This window comes from Lipotes vexillifer, unplaced genomic scaffold, assembly GCF_000442215.2.
Source record: "Lipotes vexillifer unplaced genomic scaffold, Lipotes_vexillifer_v1.1 scaffold1433, whole genome shotgun sequence".
In the NCBI taxonomy this organism is placed as follows: Eukaryota; Metazoa; Chordata; class Mammalia; order Artiodactyla; family Lipotidae; genus Lipotes; species Lipotes vexillifer.
In genome coordinates this window covers 32,282-55,113 of record NW_006785931.1, presented here as the reverse complement: position 1 = coordinate 55,113, position 22,832 = coordinate 32,282, and the positions used below count along the sequence as shown (strand labels likewise).

General features: G+C 41.5%; 1 protein-coding gene across 1 annotated transcript in view; it reads left to right on the top strand.

The window, feature by feature from the left end:
- The window catches only part of LOC103081778 (protein FAM160A1), a gene marked incomplete at its 3' end in the record, with an annotated part of 25,596 nt that extends 3,183 nt beyond the window's left edge, over window positions 1-22,413 (top strand). Inside the window, exons 2-4 of the mRNA XM_007458324.1 lie at window positions 7,967-8,593; window positions 20,029-20,187; window positions 22,327-22,413. Coding sequence (XP_007458386.1) covers window positions 7,967-8,593; window positions 20,029-20,187; window positions 22,327-22,413 — 873 coding nt within the window. The remainder of the gene's footprint in view (window positions 1-7,966; window positions 8,594-20,028; window positions 20,188-22,326) is intronic.
- Between the last annotated feature and the right edge of the window lie 419 nt (window positions 22,414-22,832).

The following is a 22,832-nucleotide window of genomic DNA, read 5'->3' as shown; positions in this document are numbered from 1 at the left end:
TCTGGTGCATTCCTGTAGTTGGACATTTCAGTGGCATCTGGCCACCTACAGGCCAGGATGGCAGATAGGGCTCTTTATGTCGTGGCCTCTTTCACTCCTTGTCTCTCATTTAGTCTCCAGAAATGCAAAATTTCTTGGAGTTCCTAGCCACCCCCTCTCCTGGCAGCGCACCTCATGCTGTTTCATGCCTCTCTGCCTTAGGCACTTCCTCTTCTTTCTGCCTAGAACATCCCTCCGCCTGGTTAATGCAACTTTAGAAGAGCTAGGAGACTTGGAAAACATATACTAATATTAAAACATTTGCTATAAATTGCTACCAGTAAGAACCTTAGACTTGCATTTAATGATCAGTGATTTTGAGGGGAGGGGGTTGGGGAGAGAAAGAGAATGTTTAATTTTTTTTTTTTTTTGCGGTACGTGGGCCTCTCTCTGTTGTGGCCTCTCCCGTTGCGGAGCACAGGCTCTGGACGCGCAGGCTCAGCGGCCATGGCTCACGGGCCCAGCCTCTCCGCGGCATGTGGGATCTTCCCGGACCGGGGCACGAACCCACGTCCCCTGTGCCACCAGGGAAGCCCCGAGAATGTTTAATTTTTGTAGTAGTCTGTAAGAACGCTTTATAGTCTAGTAGACTGTTGTTTTTATCTCTTGCCTTTGCTTCTTCTGAATGGAAGAGAGAGCAAGAAGTAAGAAGCATTGGTCCATCAGATAACAAACTGCCCAAATATATTGCCATGTGAACTAACCCGCCACCACACACACACTAGGTATTCTTTTGTTGTTGTTGCTTTTTGTTTGTTTGTTTGTGTTCGCTGTGTTGGGTCTTCACTGCTGCGCGTGGGCTTTCCCCGCTGCGTTGCGGTGAGCGGGGGCTACTCTTCATTGCGGTATGCAGGCTCCTCATTGCGGTGGCTTCTCTTGCTGTGGAGCATGGGCTCTAGGCACATGGGCTTCAGTAGCTGCAGCACACGGGCTCAGTAGTTGTGACACACGGGTTCTAGAGCGCAGACTCAGTTGTGGCGCACGGGCTTAGTTGCTCCATGGCATGTGGGATCCTCCTGGACCAGGGACCAAACCCGTGTCCCCTTAATTGGCTGGTGGATTCTTAACCACTGCGCCACCAGGGAAGTCCCACACTAGGTATCCTTAATGGCACATTTTTACTTTGTGAAACTTCATGGCCCTTGCTCTATTCATTCTCTATCCTCTCCTTTCACATACCGAATCAGTATTAGTTATGTACTAAATGGTGTCTGCTCTTAAAGCCAGGAGAACAGAGGTGAAAAAAAATCAATTGGACATGCACATTTCTGTGTGCTTGTTAATGGTGCAAAGCTTCTCCTTACCACCCTCAGCCTCCAAATACAAGCTATTATACAATTTTTTGAGCTAAGAACATTTCAGAGTTCAGATAGAGTAATGGTGATGGATAAAGAAAAGCTAGTGGATTTAGTAGCCTTTTTCTTCTTGGAAGGGGATGGGGATGAGAAAAAACTGAATCACCTGGATTAGGTAAGTCAAATGTCCTCCTACAATAATAAAAAATAGACAATATGTCCTATGTATGGTAACCTGTATAGAGCTCCAAGTAGCCTGACTCCATTAAAGAAGCAAAGGGCACTTATACATGGCTTTGAGATCTGCATTCCAGTCTGTTCCCTGTGACACTCATTCCCTCACTCTCTTCATCTTCACTCTTTTGGTCTGTGCCTTGTCATAGACTAAATGACAGAGAGAAATTACATGAAGTCTTTGAGAGATGAAAAGTTAGAAAATATTACAGAACTCTGATTAACCTTCTCAGTATCTTAGTAAAGTGATGTTTGTTAACATTTAAAAAATGTATGTCTCTCTTCTCAGCTTTTCAAGTAGCTCTAAACTTCACAGTAGAAAGTAAAGCAGAACAAAAGCTATGCTTCTTTAGAGGGCCAGGGCATGGAGTTGTGCCTCTATTAGACTCTAAAGTGGTTGAACATGTTGAGAAGTCAGAAGCTCTCCCACTGTATGCTCGGTGATAAGTCTGTTTTCGTTGTGGTTGGAATTACAGGGTTCCCTGAAATATTATTACATGTATCATTACTCTTCAGTCCCTCCCCTGATACTGAAATTAAATATATATATATATATACCTAACTTAAGGGTTAGGTTACTATGTTATTTTATTGACTGATGCTCCTACCATGTTTCTGTGTTAGAGTAATTACTAGACTACTTTGGTCCCAAGGAAGTATGGCATGTATAGTTTCTGCTTTATCAGGTTTAATTCCAGATGTAGACACATCTCTGTAGTTCAGGATTGGAGCTGACATTAACCAAGTTCTGCAAGTACACATATATTATTAGGCCGTTATCTTAATATGAGAAGAAATGACTCCGTAAAGGTCTCCCACGGGAATAGGTGTATAAGAAATAACCCTAAATCGAAAGACACAGCTGCTAAGTAATAAACAGGGACTGGATGGAAACGTACTTTTGTTGTAGTTAATTTGGTACATTAAGTGGAATTTGGCTTGATCACTAAATCCTGTCCTTCGTCTGTGTGATGGAAAATGTTGCTTAGGAACTTGGTTTTTTCCACAATGCCACTTTATTCTTTTTTTTTTTTTTTTTTTTTGCGATATGTGGGCCTCTCACTGTCGTGGCCTTTCCCGTTGCCGGACGCGCAAGCTCAGCGCCCATGGCTCGGGGGCCCAGCCGCTCTGCGGCATGTGGGATCCTCCCGGACCGGGGCACGAACCCGTATCCCCTGCATCGGCAGGCGGACTCTCAACCACTGCGCCACCAGGGAGGCCCCACAGTGCCACTTTAAATTAGCATTCCAGAGGATTTGGAAGTATGGGTTGTACTCACGTGACTTCCTTGAAGTAACTAGGCTCTAACCAAAGTAGCATAAATAGTCATCTACTGATATATGCATGTGTATAAGAAACAGAATGATAGTCAGATGGAGTCAAAGCTCCATCAGAGAAACACTTGTGTTTATCATGAAGAATAATTGTTAGCTTGAGGTGTGATTATGTGATTTATGTATATCTTTCATTCTGAAAGCATTTGAACTTCCTATTTAGAATTGGTGAATATTTGAAATTCAGGCCCATTATCACTGAGTGATGGGGGGCATCGTTGTAGCTAAGGATAGCAGTAGCTGATATTCCTTAATGAAAGAAATATGCTATTTGTTCATCTTATTGATCTCCAATGATCCTCATATTTATAGGTCAAATGACTTTGAAGTTAGGTTAAAATTTAGCTGTATTGGTCAGATGATAATTTGTATACCATTGTTCACACTATTGATTTTTTGTGTATTTTTTTCTTTTTCTTTTTTCTTTATTTTTTGTGCATTTTTTTCTTTTTAGAGTCACAATATGTGATCTAGGCTCATGAATTTTCTACACACACACACACACACACACACACACACACACACACACACACACACACACACACACACACACACACACCCCAGCTTATATATGTTAAAGTTTGTAGATCAACAAATGCCTGTCTATGATTGGTAAACCATTTACAGTGCTGTATCTGATCTCAGCTGGCTTACATACTTAATGAGCGACTTAATGCGTGTGGGGTTTATCAGGGGTTGATCAGTTTGTTAAATGCTATTTAGCCTAATGAAGGAAATTGTTTAGTAAAGGAAATATTTGCAAACTGTATTTTCCTACTTGTATCTCTCCAGCCACCATAATTGTGTTTTTTCCCCTTAACTGAATCCCTGAGCCTGAGAGTATATAGCTGAGAAGCAGCCAGAGCTGGGGGATTGGAGGGAAGGTTGAGAGTATAAGATAGAGGGGAATCAGAGGAGAGGGCCAGGCCTGGGGAAGCAGCATGAGATCATGGATCCATAGTAGATCCCAGCAAGCAGAACTCGGGCCCAGGAATATTGGACTTCGGTGGGAGTGATGTGAGAAGAGGACCCAAGGGAAAAAATAAGGAAAAATCGAGGTCACATCAGGAATCAGCTTACAGAAACTGAAAGAACTATGACACCACCTGGGCAGCTAACTTGGGACATCATAACAGAAGATCTTTGGCATTTCAATGCCAGTTGTGCTCTAGCCAAGAAGTTTCCTAGGCATTCCCTGTCAGGATGGGAACCAGGCCCAGGGTGTGGGCCCGGAGAGCCCACTTGTAAAAGCAGGTCATGGGTGTGCCTGCCTGGAAGGGAGAGGGAGGTGGCCTGGGAGGGTCCTGACACCTAAGGAGGGAGGTTAAGGACAAGTGGCAACACAGGCATAATCAGCACTTTGCTGAGCATTGTGTTTTCCATGACTCACAGGCCCTGGTTGTAACACACCCATCTTCTAGGCAGGAAAACCTCCAGGCCAGGGATGGGAATGAGTAAAGGGCTGTGTTCCAAATGATCAACAAACCTTCTGTCTTAGTGGGTTATTACAGCTCTGTTTTCATGTTTCTCTGCCCATGAACCCAGAAGGCGGAGTAGAAGAGCTTCTATAAAGGGGGTAGAGAGAGATGCTTCATTTTAAAAGCTGCTGAATAGTTTACATTCTGTATAAAAATCTCAGAATGAAATCTTTTTTAGGTTTTTCATAGCCACCGCCCTCCCCACCCCCACCAAAAGTAGGTCTTTTTGCAGAGGACTGCATTTGAATAAATAAGTGAAGATTAATTCATGATAAAAATGTAGCTTGTGATCATGTAAATAGTTTTGGTCTACATGACATATATATATTTAGATATTTTATAAATATTTACAGGCATGCATATAGTATAAATACCTATGCATATGTAAAAATTTATATTGCTTAGGAATTTCTGAGAATTATTGTTTTTAACTCCATGTTTTGATCCTTTTCTTAGATATTAGTACAAAATTACTTTGTTTTTGTTTTTATTTATTAGATCAATTTACAGGAAAGAAGAACTAATTAACCTTAAAATCTCATTTGTATCTTTTCAGACTCACTTCTAATCATACATCTATTTATCAATATATTTAGTTTTTAACTTAAATTATTTCTTGTATATTTTGGCATGTAATGATATGATTCACTTAGTGTTTATTTTTAATAGCTTTAGTGTATAGTGATGTAACATTGTGATTATAATTCTCTTATTCTTGACCGTTTGGGTCAATAATATTTTTACTTTTCATTACTGAAAATGTCATTGGTGTGAACATTTTAAAACAAATTATTTTGTGTTGTTTCCTTCGGCATTTTCCCCAAAGTGAGATTAACAAGTCAAGGGCAGGAACGACTTTATAGCTTCTGTTACATATTGCCAGATTGTTTTCCAGAAAGATTGAGCTAATTTGCTGTGCCACTATCAATGTATAATGCACAGTCCCAATTTTAGGTAGTTTAGACAGTCTGAGCGCACATGACAAGTATAATTACTTTTCTACCCCGAGGCCTAGCTGTATAGATAGCTCTCATAAGTAAACTCAATATGTGGACTTTGAAATTATAGAACTGGTAAAATGTAGAGCTAATCTGTTCTTCAGATTGTGGAGCCTTGAAGTTGGGGCTTCGGGGCTGGAGAGCATGCTGTGTTGAGGTGGAGTCCCCTTTTGGACAAATGTGGTACTGCAGCCCCACACTGTGAGATGTCAAGGCCAGAGCCAAGGGAAAGGAGCACAGTAGGTCCCAGCATTTCTACCAGAGAGGTACTCAGGCCTGCGAGGAGTCCTGGAGGGCTTCTTGGAGGTTGGGGGATGGTGGGGGCACTCTGCAGTCCCCGCGCAGCCAAGGAGAGGGGATGGCCAGTCGGGAGACCCAGACCACCAGTCACTGAGCCGTGTACCTCCTGGGTAGTGGCTAACTGAGGGCTTCCTTGTTGACATTGTCAACTCAGGGGTGTTGGGGTGATGTTTGTCCTGACAGTATTTTTAATTTTATAATGGAAGTTGATGGAGATTGCAGATTCTGTGGAAATCTACTCATTCATAAGGATATACTAGCCTAGTCTATAAAGGTTCCTTTTTTCTCCTTCTGCCAGGGCAAAAACTTAGACTTTTCCCTGAGAAATAAATTTCCCTCATTGCTCATGAATGCTGACATAGCCTTGTACCTTTGCCAGCTTCCACAGTGACTTGCAAAAATTCTATAACCTAAATACCAGAACACGTAACAGCATGTCCTAGAACTGGGCTGGGAGGGTATGGCAGAAATTAAACATATTCCACAGAACATGCAGTTCAGAAAGGCAAAAAGGAACAAGTTAAAAATGTTGATAAAATGTTTGATTTTTTAAAAATTAACATGTATATACACTTTAAAGGAAGTAAATTGAATGGATATTATCGTAGAAATTCCAAGTCATGAAGTTAAATGGAGGTTGAGATATAAAATTGTTTTAATTTTCAGGTCCCAAAGTAGAAATTAAGTATTGATGGGCAGAGAGAGTTAGGAAGCGCTCAAATGCCAGCAGTGGTAAGGGAGAGAAACACTTGGGCTGTCACATGAGATTTATTTACTTTTTACAGTTAATAGACTTTTTTTCTTTTTTGGTGGTAAAATATATATATATGTATATATATAAAACAAAGTTTGCCATCTTCATCATTTTTAGGTATATAATTCAATGGCATTAAGTACATTCACAGTGTCGTGCAACCATCACCACTATTTCCAAAACTTTTTCATTACCCCAAATAGAAACCCTGTGCTTTAGGGCTTTATTTTGTAATTGGTTATCTCAAAGTTTTTTTCTGGCTTAAAAAAAATGCACAATTCAAACTCTTTGTGCTTAACATTTCAACATACGCCGTATGTTTGGGGATTCTTCTAGGTACGTGTCACTTGTTCATCAGTTCATCCGTTTCCTTTCATCCTTCCTAATGATGCATGCTTGGTTGAAGAGGGTGCCAATCCAGGTAGAGGAGAGAGGGCTATTATTCTGTCAAGGGCATTGAGGAGCTGTGTCCCACTGCTGAAATCTCCAAATCAACTCTATTTGTAGGAGAACACGGGTAGTCTTACTTATTTAGTGTATTTTAAAATTTAAAAGCACTATTATTATTATTTTTAAAATTAATTTATTTAATCTATTTATTTTTGGCTGCATTGGGTCTTTGTTACTGTGCGTGGGCTTTCTCTAGTTGTGGCGAGTGGGGGCTACTCTTCGTTGTGTTGCGCAGGCTTCTCATTGCGGTGGCTTCTCTTGTTGCGGAGCACGGGCTCTAGGTGTGCGGGCTTCAGTAGTTGTGGCACACAGGCTCAGTAGTTGTGGCACGCGGGCTGTAGAGCACAGGCTCAGTAGTTGTGGCGCGTGGGCTTTGTTGCTCTACAGCATGTGAGATCTTCCCGGACCAGGCCTCGAACCCGTGTCCCCTGCATTGGCAGGTGGATTCTTAACCACTGCACCACCAGGGAAAGCCCCTGAAAGCACTATTATATTCTTTTTTTTTAACATCTTTATTGTAGTATAATTGCTTTACGATGGTGTCTTAGTTTCTGCTTTATAACAAAGTGAATTATATTCTTGACAGTTTAGAAAAAAATTTAAGAACTTGTCATTACTTTGAACACAAAAGCGATTACTGTTTTTCCATGTTTCTTTTCAGTCTTTTTTCACTTGCGTGTTTTTGACATAGTTGATAATGATGGATCTAACTATATACAAGTGACTTATTTTTTCATCTGGTATATCACTTACAGGTTTTTTATTTTTCATTTTGCTTAATAGTCTTCATAATAATAGGCCCAGGAATGCATGTAGCTTAATTTACATGACCATATTACTTTCTTTGACATTTAGGTTGCCAACATTTGTCACTATGACAAATGAACAACTTCAGACATCTTCTTTCTGTAGTTTAACCCCTTCATTTTGTTCTCATGAGAGGGAGACACAGAATGCTCACACGCATCTTGTTGGGGGTCATGGCTCTTACATTTTCCATGAAGATTTGCTACGATTAGCAGTGGTGTGTTTTTGTAGTTATGATAAACATCAGATGGATGACACATGTTTGATTTGGTTTCAGGTTGTGAAAATCTTAGAGAAGCATGACCCCTTGAAGAACACCCAGGCAAAATATGGGTTCATCCCTCCAGATGAGGCCAGTGCTGTACAGAACTATGTAGAACACATGCTCTTTTTGCTGATTGAAGAGCAAGCCAGGGATGCTGCCATGGGGCCAATCCTGGAATTTGTGGTCTCTGAGAACATCATGGAAAAACTCTTCCTTTGGAGTCTGAGACGGGAATTTACTGATGAGACTAAAATGGAGCAGCTAAAGATGTATGAGATGTTGATCACCCAGTCCCACCAGCCTCTGCTGCATCACAAGCCCATCCTGAAGCCCCTGATGATGTTGCTGAGCTCTTGTTCAGGAACAACCACCCCCACTGTGGAGGGGAAGCTGGTTGTCCTGCTCAATCAGCTCTGTTCCATTCTTGCCAAAGATCCATCCATCCTGGAACTCTTCTTCCACACTAGCGAGGACCAAGGGGCTGCCAACTTCCTCATCTTCTCTCTTCTGATTCCCTTCATTCACCGGGAGGGGACTGTAGGCCAGCAGGCCCGGGATGCTTTGCTCTTCATCATGTCTCTCTCTGCTGAGAACAGCATGGTGGCCCATCACATCGTGGAGAACACCTACTTTTGTCCAGTAAGTCCTTCTTGTTGGCCCATTTTCCACCCGCTTCTCTTCTCCTCTCCTGGGCTAATGACAAATACGTTTTTATTCCTTTCTTTTCAGCAGACTGTCCTTGGCACCTTCTATGGAAAGATATTTAGAGGAAATCTTTTGGAGGGAGCAGAGGAATTTAAGTTGAGATGCCATTCGGCTGAGCAGTGTCAGCTGGAAATAAGCCAACAGAGGAAGCTATATGTGTTACTGTTTCTTGGTTCATTTCTGTTGGGTTACGAGCTGTTTTAGTTTTTTCTAAGAACGTATCCTGAGCAGTTGGTAAAACCTGCTCTTCTTATATTCTTAGCTTTTCAGGTTGCTTCTGTGCCAATGAGTCATGGCATATGGTCAGACCCCTCACAGCTGGCTTCACAAATTAATTTGTTTCCCAGCAAGATAATGACCAAAATTGTAGATCCAAAGCACTGACTTTATTTTTTAAAAAAGGAATACATATTTACACTTTGAAGTAGCAAGAAGTCCTCTGTATAGTTTCTTTTTCTTTTAATGTTTATTTATTTAGGCTGTACCAGGTCTTCATTGCGGCACGTGGGATCTTTAGTTGTGGCATGCAGACTTCTTAGTTGCTGCATGCATGCAGGATCTAGTTCCCTGGCCAGGGATGGAACCCGGGCCCCCTGCATTGGGAGCGAGGAGTCTTACCACTGGGCCACCAGGGAAGTCCCTGTATAGTTTCTTAATAGTTGGTTGGTGAGAAATAAAGGGTAAGGTCTTTTGGAGATGCCCGAGTAGCCAGCCAGGCCCAGTCATAGTCCTAGAAAAGGAGCTGTCTGAGATTCTTAAGAAGCCTTAGGGCTCTGATTATTTTTTTGGTGTTATTTAAATGACAGATTTATATCTTCTCTTGGTTTGTCAAATGTTGGGCCACAGCTATTTTTATTTTCCTAAATCAGTGAACATTTCCGGTTTATTTCCATTATCTGTTCTTTGTACCAATCATCTCATTATGTTACTTTATAAACTGTATTGCCTTAAATATTCCTGATTCTGCTGGAATCGTGTGTTAAGACCATTAGTGAGTTTTATTAGAACAGGCTAGGCAAGTTGCCATAAGTAGATCAGATTCATTGTTAATTAACACTCCGTGGGTAGTTCTTGACCGGGGTGAGGGCATTTAGAAGTGTACGTGGGGTGTGTTTGGTTGGCAAGGGACACGGGGTCGCCTGGGAGGGAGGTCAGCTGGCATTTAGTGTGCAGGGCCCAGGGATGCTTAATGTCCAGTAGCTTGTGGAACGGTCACGCACAGGAAAGAACTGATCTGCTCTAGATGCTAATAGCAATCCTAGTGAGTAACATACTGTGTTTTGCTTTGAGGTTCAAAAGCAGTAATCTTCTTTATACTACTGAGTCCTGTTTTCACTAATAAACCAGAGTCCCCTAGTGTGTGGTGAATATTTATTTCAGGGGAAACAAATGAGTAAAAATTTTGAAAAATAGAATTTCAATTAAGTTCAGGGTGCCATGTATCTCTTCTCTTCTGGCTTCTGATCAACGGAATAAGAAATTGTATGAAGATTGAGAATCAAATGGGAAGTGAAGAACTGATTCCATTCATCTGTGCCAACATATTAAATCTCCCTTCCTTATCTCCTTCAACAGAATTATAAACTAGATTATAAACTCTTTTATTTTTAATTTTTATTTTTTTTGCGGTATGCGGGCCTCTCACTGTTGTGGCCTCTCCCGTTGCGGAGCACAGGCTCCGGACGCGCAGGCTCAGCGGCCATGGCTCACGGGCCCAGCCGCTCCGCGGCATGTGGGATCTTCCCGGACCGGGGCACGAACCCATGACCCCTGCATCTGCAGGCGGACTCTCAACCACTGCGCCACCAGGGAAGCCCCCTATAAACTCTTTTTAAAGAATATATCTAAAGGCAAAAATGTAACGTCTCACCCTGAATCTAAGCCTCTTTGGAGTACGTTGCTGTATTAGTTTTCTACTGCGCCTGTAACAAATTACCAAAAACTCTAGCGGCTTTAAACAACACAAATTATTATCTTACAGTAGTAGTGTTTTGCTGTAGGTTGGAAGTCCAGAAGGTCTCATTGGGCTAAAATCAGGATGTCGGCAGGGCTGTGCTCCTTTCTGGAGGCTCTTGTGGTGAGTCCGTTTCCTTGCCTTCTCCAGCTTCTAGAGGCTGCCCACACCCCTTAGCTTATGGCCCCCTCCCCCATTTTCACAGTCAGCAGTACTGTGTCTCTCTGACCATCCTTCTGTAGTCACGTCTCCCTCTGACTCTGCTCTTCTGCCTGCCTCTCCCATTTCCACAAGGACATTGTGTTTACCTGGATCATCCAGGATTTAAAGATTTTTAAGATCATCTCTATTTAAAGATCAGCTGATTAGCACCCTTAATTCCATCTGCCACATTAATTTTCCTTTGCCATGGAACCTCATTTGTTCACAGGCTCAGGAACCAGGCTATAGACAGGTCTGGGGGGACCATTATTCTGCCTACCACACTTGCCATATTCATTCAGTTTGGAGGGCTCTGAAGAGATTTGATCAAGAGCACAGCATGATCAAAATTCTTGTAGGAGTTTAATCTGACTATGTAAGTTTGGGAGTTGTGAAGGAAGCAGGGACACACATTAGGGTCGAGAAACAAGAGTGGCAGGAATGAGAACGTAAGAGAGGAGCTGGATCTAAGCAGTGACGTGGAGGCAGCAGCTCATTAAACAATGAGGCTTTTTTGTGCAGGGGCTCTGCAAAGGTTTGAGTTTGGGCTTACTTGAATTGTTTTGGGTAGTTCTGCTATTAAAGAAGGAGTGCAGGTATTAAAACAAATCATCAAAACATTTACGTGGTTCACCTGTTGAGTATCTACATGTCAATTTTAAAAAGGTACCATTGGACTTCCCTGGTAGCACAGTGGTTAAGAATCCGCCTGCCGATGCAGGGGACACGGGTTCGAGCCCTGATCTGGGAAGATCCCACATGCCGTGGAGCAGCTAAGCCTTGTGCCACAACTACTGAGCCTGCGCTCTAGAGCCCGCGAGCCACAACTACTGAGCCTGAGTGCCACAACAACTGAAGCCCGTGCACCTAGAGCCTGTGCTCCTCAACAAGAGAAGCCACTGCAATGAGAAGCCCGCGCACCACAACAAAGAATAGCCCCCGCTCGCCACAACTAGAGAAAGCCCGAGCGCAGCAACGAAGACCCAACGCAGCCAAAAATTAAAAAAAATAATAAATAAATAAATTTATTTAAAAAAAATAAAAAGGTACCATTCACAAAAGCATCATAATTTATCTTGAATAAATCTAACAAATATGTAAAAGGCCTTCACAAGGAAAATTATACAACTTTATCGAAGGGCATAAAATAAGATAGAAGCAAATGGAAAGCCCTGCAGTTTGTAGATATTGTGTAGAGGACACTTTTCTGCAAGTCAGTCCATAAAGTTAATGCAATTTATGTTTTACAACTTTTTATTATGGAAAAAAGCAAAATACAGAAAACTTGGAAGAATACTAAAATGAACACCATGAACACACCGTTTAAATTTAAAATTGTTAATATTTGTCATAATTCTGTATATTTATCACCTATGCCCTTTATTTGTTTTGCTGTGCCATTTGAAATTAAATTATAGACATCAGGTATTTTAACATGTATCTCCTACAAATAAGGACATGCTCCTGCATAATCACAATGCCATTATTACACTAAGAAAATTCTACAATAATTCCATAATATGATCTAATATCCAGTTTCCCAATTAGGCCCCAAGTGACTCTTTTTTTCGTTTTGGCTGCATGGCACGGCATGTGGGATCTTTGTTCCCTGACCAGGGATGGAACCCCTGCTCCCTGCATTGGAAGCGTGGATTCTTAACCACACCTGGGTTCCATCCCTGGTCTGGGAACCAGATCCCGCATGCTGCAATTAAAGATCCTGCACGTGGCAACAAAGATCCCGTGTGCCTCAACTAAGACCTGGAGCGGCCAAATAAATAAATTAATTAATTAAAAAAAAGCAAAAACACAGATTGGGGGAAGATATTTGCAACACACATAACTACAAGTGGTTGGTACCCAAAATATACAAAAATATCTGTAATACTACAAATTAATAAGAAAATGAGGAAACATGGGTGAAGGATACGAGCAGACGTTTCCCAAAAGACCCCAAACCTGATAAATATATGAAGATATGCTCATCTTCTCTAGCGTCAGGGAAATACAAATGAACCCACAATGAAACACCAGGTCATGGCATCAGAGTGGCTAACCATTAGACATCTGATAACACCAAGTGCTGTCAAGGGGGTGGAAAAACAGAAACTCTTGAGAATATAAATTGGTACAATAACGCAGGAAAGCCATATGGCAATATTTAATGAAATTGAATATTTGCATACCATGTGATCCTGCATCTTCACTTCTAGATATCTGCCTTAGGGAAATCTGGCACATGTTTACAAGGGTACATGCACAAAGATATTGTATAGCATTGGGGTGCACGTATCTTTTCGAAATAGTGTTTTGTTTTCTTTGTATAAAAATGGAATGAAATTTTGCCATTTGAAACAGCATGGATGGACCTGGAGGGTATTATGCTTAGGAAATAAATAAGAGAAAGACAAATATGTCTTCACTTATATGTGGAATCTAAAAAATAAAACAAATGAAGAAATATGACAAAACAGGAAAAGACTCACAGGTACAGAGAACAAACTCGTGGTTATCAGTGGGGAGAGGGGTTGGGGTCAGGGCAAAATAGGTGAAGGGTACAAACTACTAGGTATAATGTAAATAAGTTACAAGGATGTAATGTACAGCACAGGGAATATAGTCAATATTTTATAATAATTTTGAATAATCTATAAAAATATCAAATTACTATGTTGTACTGAAACTAATAATATTGTAAGTCAGCTGTACTTCAATAAAAAATGAATGAATCACATTTCACATTTATTAGCATGTAACTGCATCTACATGTGTGAACACCAATAAACCTAAAAACAAAAAGCATAAAATCTAGAAACATAAAAAAGTAAGTAGCAAAAGGTTATATATAGTATGTTAATGTTTACATAAAATTTACATGAAGTTTTAAGACGAAATCTTAGTGTATACTGGTTTTTGGATACCTAAGAATACAGTAGAAGTACAAAAACAAGCACAGGAATAATAGGTACTAAGTTCAGGACTGTGGTTACTTTTGGGGGCAAAGGAAGGAGGAGGGATGGTAATGGGATTGGAGTAGGGTTTAGGTCTATTTGTAATGTTTTATTTTTTAAAAAATAAAGAGCACTCTGAAGAAATTATGGCAAAATATTAAAATCTTAAATCTTGTGGATGGTTTTCTATTCTATTATGTTTTACATTTTTGTAATATTTCATATTTTACACATTTAAACATATTAGGACTAGAATGGAGCATGCTTTTAACGTTTAGATTTCCACTTACTAAGTTATAGGCAGATTTCACTGATGGTTGTTGCTTTCATAAAAAAGTGTTTTAAAACACTGTACAGTTCATTAAAATTAGAGGAAAAACATCTCCAGCTGACCTTATTTGCCAGAATGGAACACAGAGCTTCCTTGTGCTAAGTTGCCCCTCAGGATAGATCCCGTAATCTCATTTGTACCCAGTTTTCTATAATTACAACTGACAACATAATTAAAAAAAAAAAAAGACCTCTTTATGTTGAAGATAAAAGCATACTCTATTAACCATCCAGCTAAGGACCACAATTGACAAAAAGCTTTCTCTAATTAGTATGATGGTCAAAGTGTGTTAGCATCAGGCTTTGGGAAGAGTAATGACTCTTTCAGGAAACTGGACCACTTTTGGAAACTTTTGTTCTGTGGTTGATAGGAAGAGCTTGCTGGTTCTGCTGCCTCTTGTCTCAAGCTGTGTTTTCCCAAGAAAGGAAAGAGAATGAGGATACTCTAGGGAACTATTTAGTGCCAATGAATGGTTGAGGAGTATATGACCGTAGCTTCTTTTGATTTTTTTAAACCGAGTATTGATGATTAAGCCCTGTCACTTGTTACATATTGGCAAAAGTTGAAAACAGCCTACACATACATTAGGAAATGCAAATTGAAATAAGCAACCTTTCGGTACACAGCCGCAGGTAGAAAGTTATTTATCCCATATCTAAAATTTATGAGGCTTTTTATTTTGGCAAGTTGTCACATATGGTCCCCACCAGGTGTTTTGCTGCTAGCTTCAGACTAAAGCCATCTGCTTACGATCTTTTTGTTTTTGCTGAAATTAACTGGGTACTATTAGCTGTTTAACGTTAAAGGCGGACCTTTCCAGATTGCTCACTGCTCTGTGCACATCATCTCTCTTCACTCCGTCGGAAGCATTGCTGTGTGTAAACCATCATGCCTACCTCTTTATGTGCACGATTTCCTTCAGTCCTTGCAGCAGCTCAGTGAAGAAACTGAACTTTCAGGGACTTTCTGCCTGTGAATGGCAGAGACAGGTTCAAAACCACGTTAGTCTGATACTGAAATCCATGCTCTCAACAATTACCATGCTATACTGCCATCAGGGAAGTGGTTTGCTTTTTTAAATTGTCTGTCATCCTTGTGGTTTTATATGGTTATTTGTTTTTTTTAAGACTCTTGAGAAAACATAAATTAAAAATATTGGGTTATGGGACTTCCCTGGCGGTCCAGTGGTTAAGATTCCACACTCCCAACGCAGGGGGGCACGGGTTCAGTCCCTGGTTGGGGAACTAAGATCCCACATGCCTCACAGCACGGCCAAAAAAAAAAAAAAAAGTTAATCTGTTGGGAATAAATATAATGTTTTACAGTTACTTTTTTTGTGGTCAGGATCAGTAAAAGAGTGGATGAGCATTTAAAAAAAATTCGCTGTTGAATGTCTATATATTCTTACATTTTTAAGTTAAAAATTAAACTTGAAAGTAAATAGATTGTGCCATCAAACTCTCCGAAGAATTACCTGCAAACCTGTTGTTGCCCCTCCTTTCCCCTCTTCCTGTTCCCACAGCACCACCTGCATCTATTCCTGAAGTAATTGTCTTTCTTGCATTTATTGGTTGATTGGTGGTCTTCTCCATCTCACCCAGTCTGACTCGCTCAATGCTCTTTCCCCAGCACCGGCCTGACACGGTGCCTGGCCTGTCGTTGGTCTTCTAGAATTATATGTGGATTGGATGAAGGAATCTGAACTCTGAGCAAAGTTTTGGAAAGGATAAATATTTAGCAGTAAAGATTTGGAATCTTGCTCTTAAGCCCGTGTAGTCCTCTTTATTGTGCAGACTGTTTTCTTCTGTGTTTCTTCGTTACGCTGGAGACCATTGCAGAAACATTCTCTGCCTCTGCTTCCAGGGGCGAGCACATGGCAGGAGTGCGTGTCCAGCGGGCACACCGCACTGTCCTCCCGCACAGGCGGGCCGTGTTCGCATCTCAGCCATGCCCTTTTCAGAACACTCTTTTAAAAAAAAGTGAATATTAGGTATGTGTTATTTTTAATTACTGCTACTGATGTATGTAATTTGAAAATTAATGTTGCTGTAATTATACTGATATACTGAATAGTTATTCCCAGCTTCTTAGTCAGACAAATTAAGCTGTCTTTATGAATTCTTTTTCAAAGCCTCAAAGTGGTTAAGGAATCAGGAGTATGCAGAATTAAAGCCTTTGTTCTGTGGTTAATTTAGCATGAGTTAGCAAATGTAATTGATTTTAAAAATGTGGCATCAAGATTAGATTTCCCTTCAAGGAGAACTTTTGGTCTCTGTTCTCTCTTGCCAGCGGTTTCTAATTTATAACAAACAGCTCACTTGGGGTCACATTCAAAAGTGGAATTAAAGTGATTTGTTTGGGTTTGCTGACAAGGAGTTAAATGCTTTTAAATCGGGGACATTCTCCTCTGGGACCACAGATGCCCTGATTTTGAAAGAGATACGTGCATTATCTTGTCTACTATCGTATGTCCCGTACTTAACGTAGTACCTGGCCTGAAGGTGCTCACTGATTTTTTTTTTTTTAGATGAGTCAGTGAATGAAAGAGTAAATCAAGGTCACTAGGAAATAGAACAGAGAAATGTATGTAACCTTTCTGTTTCTCCACTGTTGAGACGGTTCGTTTCTTTCTCTCGCTGCCCTCACACTCCACTGTGGGCTCATAGCCCCCATCCCCTCCCCTCCCCCATCCCGCCCCTCCCCCATTTGCCCCCTGGCGGCATCTGGTTTCTCTGCACTGAGACCTCCAGGTGACCAATCCTCAGGCCCATCCTCTGTTGTTGACGGATGTGTTACTCAGGGGAAGTACTGCTAGGGTCTGACTGGGCAAGTCACCCACATCTACCGTGTGGGCGAGAATGAACACGTCAGGCCAGGTGAGATGGAGAAGAGGGCTGATAAATTAATAAATGCACGGAGGACAGTTGCTGCACAGGGAGCTCCAGAGGGTGCTCTAGGATCGAGACTGGGGAGGAGAGGCAACAGTTTGTAGGTAATTTTTCCAAGTTCAGCATGCCGGGATCCACACCTCCTTTTTTTAAAATAAATTTATTTATATTTTATTTTTGGCTGTGTTGGGTCTTCGTTGCTGGGTGCGGGCTTTCTCTAGGTGCAGAGAGCAGGGGCTACTCTTCATTGTGGTGCGCGGGCTTCTCATTGCGGTGGCTTCTCTTGTGTGGAGCTCGGGCTCTAGGCACGTGGGCTTCAGTAGCTGTGGCACTCGGGCTCAGTAGTTGTGGCTCACGGGCTCTAGAGTGCAGGCTCAGTAGTTGTGGCGCACGGGTTTAGTTGCTCTGCAGCATGTGGGATCTTCCCGGACCAGGGCTCGAACCCGTGTCCCCCGCACTGGCTGGCAGATTCTTAACCACTGTGCCACCAGGGAAGTCCCTAAGGAGTATTTTTGATGTGGACCATTTTTAAAGTCTTTATTGAGTTTGTTACAATAGTGCTTCTGTTTTATGTTTTGGTTTTCTTGGCTCCGAGGCGTGTGGGATCCTAGCTCCCCGACCAGGGATCGAACCCGCACCCCCGGCCCTGGAAGAAGTCTTAACCACTGGACTGCCAGGGAGGTCCTTATACCTCCTTCTGACTTTCTGTGTCTAACACCAGGCACTATGGATTATTTTGTTATATAGCTCACGGTCTAAACCTCCCTTCCCTTCTCTCTCTGGTCTGTATAGGTTGGGGTCTCATCGCCATGTGGACAGCTCCAGGGCTCCATCTCTAGTCCAGATCCCTCTCGTAGGCATCAGACCCACACACTGTCTGCTGGACTCTCCACTGGGCTCCAGCTCTGTATTCTGTCCTACAGAACCCTGCAGGATCTGGCTCCAGCGTACCTTGCCAGGCTCCTCCCATCTCTAACTATATGCTCCAGTAATACTGCACTTCTCTAAGTTCCAGAAGGTGCCATGTTTTCTTGCTCCTTTGAGCTTTTGTACATCCTCTGCTTGGAATATTCTTCTTTCCAACATTCTTTTTCTGGCTAACTCTTATTCATTCTTCAGCAGCTTAGACATCACTTCTTTTTTAAAAAATTAATTAATTTAATTTATTTATTTTTGGCTGCATTGGGTCTTCGTTGCTGGCCGTGGGCTTTCTCTAGTTGTGGCGAGCGGGGACTGCTCTTCATGGCGGTGCGTGGGCTTCTCATTGCGGTGGCTTCTCTTGTTGCAGAGCATGGGCTCTAGGTCCACGGGCTTTAGTAGTTGTGGCGCGCGGGCTTAGTTGCTCCGCAGCATGTGGGATCTTCCCGGACCAGGGCTCGAACCCGTGTTCCCCGCATTGGCAGGTGGATTCTTTTTTTTTTTTTTTTCTTGCGTTATGCGGGCCTCTCACTGTTGTGGCCTCTCCCATTTGCGGAGCACAGGCTCCGGACGCGCAGGCTCAGCGGCCGTGGCTCACGGGCCCAGCCGCTCCGCGGCATGTGGGATCTTCCCGAAACGGGGCACGAACCCGCGTCTCCTGCATCGGCAGGCGGACTCTCAAGCACTGCGCCACCAGGGAAGCCCGGCAGGTGGATTCTTAACCACTGCGCCACCAGGGGAGCCCAACATCACTTCTTCTGAGAACATTTCCTGCTCCCAACACTCCAAGTCTGGGTTTGTATATCCATGGTGACATATTTTCTATTATGTAGTTTGAGCATTTATTACACTGTTACAATTGTCTGTTCATCTCTTATTAGACTGTGAGATCAGTGAATACTTTGCTGTTTCTTTTCTGGGCCTAACTCAGAATGGAATGTGTTCTTGAATGTTTCTGTCCCATTTGAGTTCCTTATAACCTCAGGGTTTACCCTAGAGCAACACCTTTTATACATCACTTCTGTGTTTCTTTCAGGGCACTTCCTGTCCATCCTTTGCACATCTACCAGATCAGGAGCCCTAAGGTGCTGTTTGGCTAGCATCACTTCCCCGTACTGTGAAATTCATTGTTTTCCTTGGTCCTGTTCTCCACAAGATAAAACTAATAGGCAGTCAACATGTGTGTTCCTTTTCTATATTTCTGTCTCAATTTAATGCATCAGCATTTTCTTAATGACCAAGCTGGATAAAGTGACAGTTTGGAGTTCTCACTCACCGTCACTAACTGAGCCCAAACACTGTCAGTGTCATTTAGAAACCGAGCAGGGGAAGAAAGTAAACCTTGTGAGCTTTGGATTAACACTGGATAGGTAGGTATGATAGTTAGATCACCCTCATGTCCACCTTACATGTGATCCTCCCCTTTCTTTACTCCTCTTTTTCCCATGGCTGATGCTTCAGTTTAGACCCGCTTTAGCTCTGTTTGAAGTATCGTCGTCCCATCTAACTGACCCGTGACCCCAGTTCTTTCTTCTTGCTATAATTTGTAGAGATGAGATGAAAGCACTCTCTAAACTGGAAGCACGCACGTGTCAGTCATGAGCTTTAACATGCCTGCAGGAATCTTTCTCATAAAGCTACATGCTGCCCGTGTGAGATCTTCTGTCCCGGGCCGCCTCAGTCCAGGGTGTGTCCCCATGGAACGGGGGGGCGTGGGTCATCTCTCTGTGTGCACTCAGTGTTGTGTAATAGAACGCACTGTTTATGAGTTCGCTCCTCTCCTGCATACCTTGGGTGCCGGAACCATGTTTTCTTCATCTTGCATGTGTCTCCCTCACTCCCCTTACCACTGCCCAGCATAGGCCTGGCACATAAGAGATAAACAAACTGTATCATCGCGTAGGTATTAGCGGAAGACCTCTGGTGCTTCTGTTCCCTCTGCTGGAGTTGTCCTTCCCTCCCGCCTCTAGCTGTGGAATCCTTCCTAGCTGACAGCCTCTGATGCTGGAATACCTCGCTACCTAAAGTACAGTCTGGACCAGTGGCAGTGGCATCACCTGGGAGCTGTTTGTTGCAGGTTAAGAACCTGGGGAAAGTGTTTATTACGTTTTTCTTTCTGAACACAGGTGCTTGCGACCGGGCTCAGTGGTCTGTACTCTTCCCTGCCTGCCAAGCTGGAAGAGAAAGACGAGGAATGGCACTGCCTTCTGAAGGACGACTGGGTCCTGCTCCCTCCTCTGGTCCAGTTCATGAACTCCCTTGAGTTCTGCAACGCCGTCATTCAGGTGGGAGCAGGCAAGGAACCCTCTGTCGTGGTCCATTCAGGATACAAGCATTGTGAAGGATCAGTTGATAAACATTCCTTTTCTTGTTTCAATAAACGTTTATGGAATACTGATGCTTTACTTTAAGCCTACTGAATGTTCTCGAATGAGTAAAAGTGTTAGTTTAGAGGTTTCTGGGTAGTTTCAATTGAGAAAAAAAGAGTAGATTTTCTTTACCTTCATTATAAAAAGTGTTAATTCTGTTTTGATTATCCACTTAACTATCAAAAATAAGTTCAATGCCTGACTCAGTAAATAATATTTTTAGGCTTCTAAGTACTCCAAATTATACCACTTTTACTTCAAGGTCTTCTTGGGAGTCTACAAAGGAAAACACTTTATTTTGCTTAATGGTGCTTACTGCATAAAGAATATTGTTATTCCAATTGAATTTAGAAGAAGTTAAGCATCTTCTTAGCAACACAAATTAAATTTGGTTTGATATTGGCCTGCTTCGGGGAACAAATAACCACTGAACTCTGGTATATTGGCTTTTTGATTAGATTTTTACCTTCAGATTTCTTGTTACTGTTTTCCGTAAAAAAAACAGATTTTATAAATACACAAGGGTGTAGTAGGTTTTCATCAAAAAATGTTTTATTTCTGGATAGCACAAATATTATCTTAATCTTGGATTTATTAAGAGATCAAATTTTCTTTATGGTGATTTGTAAGGTGAAAAATGTTAGTTATAATCTGTTTATCTACCAAATAAAGAAATGGCTTCTGGAAGAAAATGCAAGTAAATTACTTTAGTTCCCATCTCATTTTTATTGCTAAGGCAAAGGAAATTTTATTTATGTATGAGATAAATGGATTGCATCTTAAGTTATTTTTTCCTTTAACATTACAGTCTGTCAATATTTTCTTGCAGAAGAATGTGGAAATAAAAAAGATGGAACTATTAGTTTCTCCCCAAATGTACACACAGAGAGAGATTGTCAGTAATTTAAAGATCTAGCCTCACTTCCCTAGAAATTGCTTTTTACTTTATTGTTTGATGCTATTTTTATTTTTTTAGAGAACGAGAAAGCTAACGGGCATGGTTAAGAACAGAGAAATGATACATTTTGTATCATATTTTGAGATTGAAGCCATATACTTTTAAGATTTTTTGTTTGGGGGTATAAGCAAAGAGATTACAGTTGACCCCTGCATCTTGCAGGTTCCACAGCTGTGGATTCAACCAACAGAGGATCTGAAAATATTTCGAAAAAAATCCAGAAAGTTCCAAAGGGCGCAAAACTTGAATTTGCTGTGTATCAGCAACTATTTACACAGCGTTTACATTGTATTTACAACTATGTATATTGTATTAGGTATTATACAGTAATTTAGAGATGATTTACAGTATATGGGAAGATGTGTGTAGATTATATGCAAATACTGTGCCACTTTATATAAGGGACTTAAACATCTGCCGACTTTGGTATCCTGGTGGGGGTGGGCATCCAGGAACCAGTTCCCTACAGACACCCAGGGATGGTTGTAATTATAAAAGATATTAGTAAGGCTTATCCATGCTAAATATATTTCGAAAATTAAATATAGAAAGTGTTGTACTTCTGATAATGTTTTCTGCTTTTTAACAGTATCTTTTTTATGAAAAAATTTTCTAAATGCTTTCTTCCCCAATATAAATGATTATCAGAAAATGCATTTTCAAAATGAGAATTTTTTTTCTGCTACCAAAATGAATGTTTTTAATTGTCTATTTTGACAGTTCTTATTATTTTTTTAATTAGTCACAGGTTGAGATAGGACATAGACGAAGTTATGGAGCAAAAATTATACTTTCCAGTTTGTCGACTTTAATTTATGAGTCCCTATACATAATCAGTCTGTTTATTATTGTTTTTTCAGATAGAAACTTAAAACTACCCGTTTTAAAATTTGAAAGTCCAGGCTGTTTATAATGGGATAAACCATCTGGAAAAATTACATGTTGGTTTGAAGTGTGAGTTTTTCTTTAACCGTGGAATAAATGGCCAAAATTTGGATTTCCTCCTTGAATTCAGGATGTACACAGAAATTGTTGATTTTAAGAAGACCTAAAGATGGCGCTCCTTATCTTTTTCATGACTACTGTTTCTCTCTTAGGTGGCTCACCCCTTGATTCGTAATCAGCTCGTCAGTTATATTTACAATGGATTCTTGGTACCAGTCTTGGCTCCAGCTCTCCATAAGGTCAGTGATTGGCTGATGTAATCTTACCTGTTTCTAGTACAACTGATGGAAACTGAGGAAGGCGAACACAGTGTAACTGACTTGATGGCGACTTTAGCCTTATTCTCCTTCTCATTTCATCCATATTCCTTACCAGTATCAATTACAGGTCTTAATGACGGCAACAGCTTAAGTCTGATGGGATCCATTTGATGTCATAGAACAGGACATTGTGAATGTCAAGTAAGGGAGTCTAAACAAGCATTGGCAACTGGACTGGCTCTTGCGTCTACTTGAGTTCATAGGTAGTGGCTACTTGGAACTCTCTGTGAAGCTGTCCTCTGAGCTTAAGAGGTCTGTCATAGAGAGTGTGAGGCTTCCTGTGGACGTGGAGAGGGGCACTGGTGGCACAAGTGCCCTGGAGCTGCCATCTACTTAAC